The sequence below is a fragment of the Acanthisitta chloris genome, unplaced genomic scaffold (genome assembly GCF_000695815.1).
Source record: "Acanthisitta chloris isolate BGI_N310 unplaced genomic scaffold, ASM69581v1 scaffold13099, whole genome shotgun sequence".
Lineage (NCBI taxonomy): Eukaryota > Metazoa > Chordata > Aves > Passeriformes > Acanthisittidae > Acanthisitta > Acanthisitta chloris.
In genome coordinates this window covers 11,015-18,596 of record NW_008690906.1, presented here as the reverse complement: position 1 = coordinate 18,596, position 7,582 = coordinate 11,015, and the positions used below count along the sequence as shown (strand labels likewise).

The 7,582-nt window shown below is 55.6% G+C and overlaps 1 protein-coding gene across 1 annotated transcript in view; it reads right to left on the bottom strand.

The window, feature by feature from the left end:
* Positions 1-742: 742 nt before the first annotated feature.
* LOC103809195 (NEDD4-like E3 ubiquitin-protein ligase WWP2) overlaps positions 743-7,582 on the bottom strand; it is a gene marked incomplete at both ends in the record, with an annotated part of 17,695 nt that continues 10,855 nt past the window's right edge. The window contains 4 exons of the mRNA XM_009082013.1: positions 743-917; positions 994-1,083; positions 5,314-5,521; positions 7,178-7,323. Coding sequence (XP_009080261.1) covers positions 743-917; positions 994-1,083; positions 5,314-5,521; positions 7,178-7,323 — 619 coding nt within the window. The remainder of the gene's footprint in view (positions 918-993; positions 1,084-5,313; positions 5,522-7,177; positions 7,324-7,582) is intronic.

Below are 7,582 nucleotides of genomic sequence, written 5' to 3'. Positions count from 1 at the left end.
AGATGCTCACTACCATCGCTGTGTCCCAGCTCCACAGCAAAGGCACAGCTAGAACGAACATGGTTCCTGCCCAGGAACAGAATGGTTGAGAGACCATTCCCTGAGCAAGGAAAAACAGATGCTTGGTCGAAATCAGGAACAAGGGGAAGCAGCAGAGGAAGGACAAAGAAGCTGGCCAAGCCAGCTCATTCCCTGCACTCTCTGGTCCATGGCTCCTGCAGCCCTCACCATATCAGCACTTGTACCCCAGGCCTGCAGCTACTGCTGCCACCCAGGACACAGCCACGCTGTCCTCAGCCCAAGAAGGACCCAGGGAGGGATGAGCTCAGCCCCCAGAGCCTCCATTCCCACTACAGACCAGGATCCCACAGCTTCCCCAGCTCTAACAGCAAGTTCTGCAGCCTCACAGGTCAGCAGCAAGGCTTGCTTGATGGGAGCCATGGGAGAAAGCGTGTGCCTTAGCTACACTGGCACTGGAGGGACACTGGGGACAGGCTGCTGAGGACACCTCCCACCACCCCTCAGGGCCATGTAAGCTGGTTTATAAAAAGTAAGTCACTCCCACACAGTCTCTGCAGGCAGTTGAGGAGCTGTGGGCTCCCATCCAGGCTGAGCTCACCAAGGCCACAGACCCCATGCAGTCCAGCACACACCTCCCCACGCTCCATGGCTCCCAGGCCAGCCCAGGTGAGACCAGTGGGAAAGCCAGGTGAGACCCCCTACTCCCAACCCAGTCTCTCACCTGGTACAGGAACCTCTGGCTGAACTGCTGCATGGCCCCCTGGAGCTGGTTGCGCTGGGACTGCCACTGCTCATAGTTCCGGACGTATTCGGCTGTGGGACGCTGCCACGTTGTGGTCCGCGTGTTGTGGTCCACGTAGTAATACCTGCCCCGAGGATCCACGCGTTTCTCCCACCTGGAATACACAAGGAAGTTGTCACTTCTGTCTGCAACAAGCCAGATCAGTGTCTGAGGTGCCAGCAGCCCATTACCCAGGAGGAAGAGGTCTCTCCCACGTGGTAGTCTTGTTGTTGTGGTCTACATAGTAGACTCTACCATTGGGCAGCTCCCGCTGTTCCCACCTGCAAAAGAAATCAAAACATGAGGCAGGTGATAGTTGCTGGCACCTAGAACACCCTAAGAGTAGGCCCTGATTGGGTAGTGAGCCCACCTCCTCTCATCCTTGGCATTCTGACCTTTATTTAACGGCTCTGCCTGGCAGCTGCTGGGCTTGGGACTAAGGAGAGTGGCTGCAGCACTGCTGTCTGACACAGGCATCATCTGGAGCATCAATCCCTCACCTCCCCTGGAAATGCTGGCATAAGACTTCACATGGGGTCAGTTTATGCCCTGTGTTTCTGATGCAGTTATTGTTTCATTTCTCCTAGTATATCTTTTAAGAGAAGCCTCAGAGTTTGGGTTGGGTTGGGCTGGGCTCTCCCTGGCAGCCACAGCTTAAACCCACCCTGTGCCCACAGTGCTGAGGTCAGGGTGGCCCCAGGGACAGCCGGTGTGACAGGGAGCCTCCTGGCTTCACAGGGCCACACTGACACCATTCCCTGTCTGAATTCATTCATGAATCTACCCAGGCAAATGCAAAAGCTCCGTGGAGCCTGTGCTTTCCTGTCAGCTTTTATCCTGCAGCAGAGGGAGGCGAGCCAGCAGCTGCTGACAGATAAAGTGTTCTCCTGCCACACTCCTGCTCCCACAGGCCTCCCTCCCCATTCAATCTTCTGTCTCAATTAATCATCACAAAAAGCTCAAGGAAATTAATACACCAGCTTCTGTTGTGACAGCAAGGGAACAAACCAGGGCTGGCAGAGAGCAGGCAGCCCTGGGGAAGGAGCTGCTGCAAGCATTGATGCTTGGACCATCCTGGCTCACCCTCAAACCTCCCAGGGGACAATGAACAGTGACCTCAGCCACAGCCACACACCTGCTGTGACACAGGTCACCTGCATCACAGCCAGGTTATATCTGCAGGTGTTGATACCAGTCAGCAGCACTGGATATTTCTCCTGGAAAGCTGAGATTTCCTGAAGACACAAGCATGTTCACCCATGTTCACAAGCATGAGATGGATGCCAGAAGGCCTCTGGGCATCCTCAGGGAGAAGGCAGGGATGTGGAATTGCCCTGGACAGGTCCTCCAGCCTCATTAACAACACATTCTCAGATCTATATGTCTCTGAGTACTTGGAAGTCCTTTATGACAGGAGGCTTTCAAGCCCCCAAATACCATTCCTGTGGCTGTAGGGACCAGAAGTCCCATGATGAGAACTCCAGGTTTCTGGGTCTCTCAGATACACCTCTGGGTGCCCTCATGACTGCAAAGAGCCACATGGGATTGGGGAGAGCTGCTGGTGGTGGCATGTCTGACTGATGTCCTCTGTCCCTGCCTCACACCCTGTACAAACAGGTGATGAGCTCACAAGCTCCTCAGGTCAGCAGCTCCCTGGTGATTTGAGAAGTAAATTTGCTGAGCAGTGAGTCATTGCCATCAGTGATAAACCGCAGTTACTGCTGATACACAGCAACAGACCAAAAGACAGAGTCCAGAGAGACAACCCATCCTTGCTCAGACCGCCTTGACCAGCTCCACATGGCCACCAGCATGGGAGATCCATGTCTTTGGGAGCACTGGACAGTGGGAGCTGTCACCACATGAACCAAGCTGCAAGCACAAATTGCCTGACACACTGGTTCCTGCCAGCTTCCCTCCAGCTGCCCACAGGCTCACAATGGCCTGGGATGCAGGCATCCACGGGCACTGGGAAGTGGCAGGGCTGAGGCAACCCTGCAATCCAAACAAAACGCCCTCCTTATGTAAGAAACCACAGCCCTGTGGCTTCTGCCAGGCAACATAATGCACCTCTTTGTGCGGGCGAGACAGCGCCGCACACAGCCCCACTCCCAGCCGGCTGTCCCCTGTGCTGGATCATCCCTGATAGGATCCAGATGCAGGAGCCAGCAGCTCTCGTGCCCCCTCCCCTCCCTCTGCTATCAATCCACTCAGGAACCCCAACCTGAGAGCCAGGACCCCACACTGAGTGCCTCAGGCGCTGCGACCGCTGCTCCGGTGCCACACGCTTCTTGGCTTTGCTTAGGGAACGTTCTGCCTGAGCCAGGAGGATGTGAAGGAGGTTTTGGGCACTGTCAGGGCTGGAATTACTCAGAACACCTTCCAGCACCCTCCAGCCCCTAGGACAGGCTCCCAGTTGTGTAAGAGATGCCTTTGAGCCTGCCACACCTGGTGCAGATGTTGAGAGACACAGACCTGAGCAGAGCAAATCGCTCTGAATCCCCACCTGAACTCAGCTGCTCTGTCACAGCCTGGCATACCCTCCCGAGGCTGAAGTGAGTGCTCTCCACTCCCACAGATGGAAGGAGGCACTCAGAGAATGAGGCAGGGCTCATGCAGCAGGCAGGAAGGACACACAGCCAGGGATGTTGCTCCTGTGAGTGGCAAAGCAGGAGCCATCCCACATGCGCTCTGCAGTGCTCTCACAGCCATGCCTGTGGAGCTATGCCAGCAAGAGGCTATTCTGCATCCCCATCTCCCACTCTGGGCCCCAAACCACCAGTCAGAGGAACTCCCTGGTGAGGTGAGCCAGCCAAAAATCAGCCACCCTAGATCAGGGCTCAAGAGAGCCCCAGAAGCTCATTTACACCACCCCAGAGACACAGTGCTATGCAATCCCAGTTTAGCAAATCCCTGTTAGCCCAGGACCTGGTCTGACAGCTCTCAGAGCAGGGTTCACACTGTGGAGACCTCAACTCAACCCTTCGTTCTGCTCCACCTGGGAAGACCCTGATACACGATCTCCACCTGCCCAAGTAGGTGAGCTGCTGCCCAAGCTTGCCCAGCGTGGCACCTAACTCAGCAAGTGCCAGGGGGCTGCTGCCCTCTTCCCCTTACAGATCCCAGAGTCAGGACAGGGAGGGACAGACACAGAAGGTGCTAATCCAAGGTGTCTCCAGAGATCCAAATTCCAGGAGCTCACCCTGGAGGATGGCTCACTACCCCTCCAGTGCTCTTCTCCAGCTGTCTCCAAAGCACAACAGTTTTATCCTCCTCCCTGCTCCGACATAGATGATTCTCTGGTTCGTGAGTTCCGCAGGGAGATGGGGCAGGGAGGACACAGCCACCCTTCCACCTGGCTGGAGCAGGTAAATCCAGCCTGGTGTGTCTTAGAAAGCAGTGCCTGCAGCCTCCCGAGCTCTGGAATCCCAGATCATGAGGTATCTGCAGGCTCCTCCGCCCCGGGAAAGAAACAACAGCCTGTTTCCACCCCAGGTGGGGAAAAGGAGACCTTCAGTCTACCTGGTAGGAGGAGAAAGGAGCATAAGCTCTGTCTAGAATAAAGACCTTTTTGAGAGCACTGGACTTTTCCAGCTGCCTGGAAACAGGAAGCGCCCAGGCCAGGAGAACAGAAACCCTCACACACCCTGCATAAAGGCACACTGAGCCGTTAACCCTAATTACCTGTGACTGACACGCGAGCGAGGCCCTGACCTTCCAGGCATCGCCTCAGCCAAAGCAAAATAAACAGCTCCCTTCATCCCAAACACAGTCCATTTCACCCCACAATCAGAGGTGTCTGATAGGAGGAGAGAATGATCCAGCTGCAGCATGGGGGGGCTGAGCCCAGACCCCAGCTGCAGCCCCCCGAGAGCCAGTGTGCCCACCAGCACTGCTCAGCCAGCCTCAGCTCTCCTCCAGCCCCTTCCCCACGGCCCAGGAGGAGGAGGAGGAGCATCCACATCAGGGAGAACATGCACTGCTACTCGAGGGTCCTGCCCACTTGCCCCCAGCAATGGCTAATGTCCCCATGGTGTCCCTGGAGTGTGTGTTTGTGCTCTCCTGCTCAGTGGGAGCTCCCTGGAAACCCACACTCACTCTCCTGGGTGTTTTCCTCTGACTGATCCCCTCAGTAGCCCCAGGAGAGTGCAGCACTTGCCACAGAGATGCCATCCACTGTTTATTATGTCAAACCCCCAGGGGCACAGCTCAGACCCTGACCCACACATGTCAAGCTCTGACCAGGCAGCTCAGAACAGGGAGCACTGGCTGTGCCAGGCAAGCAGGGTACAGGGTCACAGGGTCACCCCCCCATAGGCACCCCAGGCTCTCTCTGCTCCAGTGACCACCATCATTTCCACCAACTCCTGGTGCAGCACCTTCCCTCCCTCGAACAGCCTCTTCTTCCAGAACACAGCAGTGCCTCAGTTTGTTCATGTCCCCCTTCTAGGCCATGCCTCCCTCCCTGAGGGCCAAGGGTTGTGCTGTCTTGGGCAGGAGGCAGAGCTTACCCGGGGGGCAGAGCATCCAGGGCGAGAACTGCTGCCCGGGCTGGGGGGGCACTGGAGCCAGGGGCTGCCTCCTCAGCCTCTCCAGAGCTGGTCAGAGCAGGAGCAGTGGAGCCATCCGTCGTGCTGGGTGCCGCTGGGTTCAGCACGCTCGCTCCTGCTGCTGGCTGCTCCTCCTCCGTGTCTCCAGCAGCCACGGTGTCCCCGTTCACTGCAAGGCAGAGGCAGGGAGGTCAGCACACAGCCAGGGTGATGGGTCCTGCCTGATCTGCTGCACACAGAGCACGTGGTGGTGGCAGCTGTTGCCACCAAGCACAGGACTCATGGTGCTCTCAGCCTGCAGCACAGCTTCACCCAGACCCCTCTGGGAACCACTGCCTCCATCCTGAGACAAAAGCATTTAGTATCCCTTCTGCCACTGGAAACACACTGCATTACTGATGGGAATTAGGGGAATGCACAGGAGCTTGTTGTGCCAGTCTTCAAAGGGAACTACAGAATGACCCAGGTGACTCCACCATAGTTTGATCTCAGTCCTGGACAAAGCAGGGGAGAAGCTGATCCAAAGTTCACCTGATAAGGAAGGGCTCCAGGGGGAAACACAGCAAGGGCTGAACAATGTGGCTGTGAGGAAAACAGGCCTTGGAATACTCTCCTTTGTCGGGCGAAATTACAGCTGAGTGACAAATGTAAGAACATTCTTGCAACAGCCTGCTCGAAAAACATGGCAACAGCATCAATATGTACCAAGCTGAGGGGGAAGAGGTTGGTTTGTAGAGGCATTCCAGCATGTCCAGCACTAATCCCAGCCACCTAAACCACACCTCTCCCCATCCCCAAGTCATCACTGACAGGACTTGTGGGAGGCACAGAGGGTGGTGAGTGGTAAACAGCAACAAGGAGAGCATAGTCATAAAGCCACCGGGGAGGCTGCAGATGGGCCAGTAAAACATGTGTTAAACAAACCAAAGCCAAGGAGCCAAGTTGTACTTGGGAACAAAATCCCTGTCCCCAGCCTGAGGGAGTGCCCACAGAGTGAGGAGCCTGGGGAAGGCTGGGCTTGGGCAAAACTGAAACTGCATTGCTCCAGGTTTTCCTAATGGAACAGAAAAACATCCCCAACTTCCTTCTGGGTTGAACTAAACATTTCCTTCCATCCACTCTGCTTCTCCTTCTAGGTCTCCCACAAAAGCAAACATACTGCAGAGGAGTGGGAGATGCCCCACTCCATGAGAGCCAGAGAAGGAAAACAGAGCAGCTGCACATGACTTTGTAGTCAGGGACTCAGCAGGTCCCAGTCACTGCTCCACAAGGGATTGATGGCTTTGTGAACAAACCCAAGACAACCTTTCCAAAATTACCCTCTCTGCTATAAGGAGCTCCCTTTGAGAGGTGGGTTGGTACCTTCCCTAGTGCTCCACAGGCAGCTGCTCCTCCCCACTTCAGAGCTCAAAACATTTCCACTGAAGGCTTGATGGGAAAATCAAGTGAACCCTGAAAAAAGTGCTCTCAGCTGTGACAACTGTTCTCCTCACTGTGGCATCAGTGATACTGCCATCCCAGCATCCTTTTATAAACCTGGAGCTGGTGGCTCGAGTGGAGCCACAGAAACCATTCCTGACAGGCAGCACAGATCCTACTAGCACATTCTGCAGAGCTGCTTGGCTGATCAGAAGTAAAAACAACAAAAAACATCAATTCACAGGGAGGAAATTCCCAGGCATGACAAGATCCATTATCCTAGCAGAAATTCATCTTTTTCACAACAAAGAGCCCTGAGCTCTGCCTCCTCCTCCCATGAGCATTGGATCACCTGTGCCATTGGCCGTGCTGTTGACCACACCGTTGGCCATGCTGCTGGCTACACTGTTGGCTGTGCCATTGGCTACACCATTGGCCATGTTGGCGTGCTGTGTGCTCTTGGCCTGCTGCCGGTGCCTGCTCCTGGCGCTGGGACTTTGCTCCACACTCCCTGTGTTCCCCCTGGCCACTCCAGCCACATGTCGGTGCATCCTGCAAGGCAAAGGAACACGGGAGATGAGAGACATCACACAGAAAACCCTGCTTCTGCCTTTCTGCCTGGGTCTTCTGCTGCTTCTTCCCACCACAGCCACTGGTCTCCCTCAGGAATGACATGGATGCAGCCATGTGCCTCCACTCAGGGCAGTGACCTGAACTTCATGGCAGCCTGCCACAGGTCCTGGCACACACCTACAAACGGCGAGGCCCACAGAGGAGTGTTAGGGGTTGGGATCCTCTGTTGTGTTGGGGG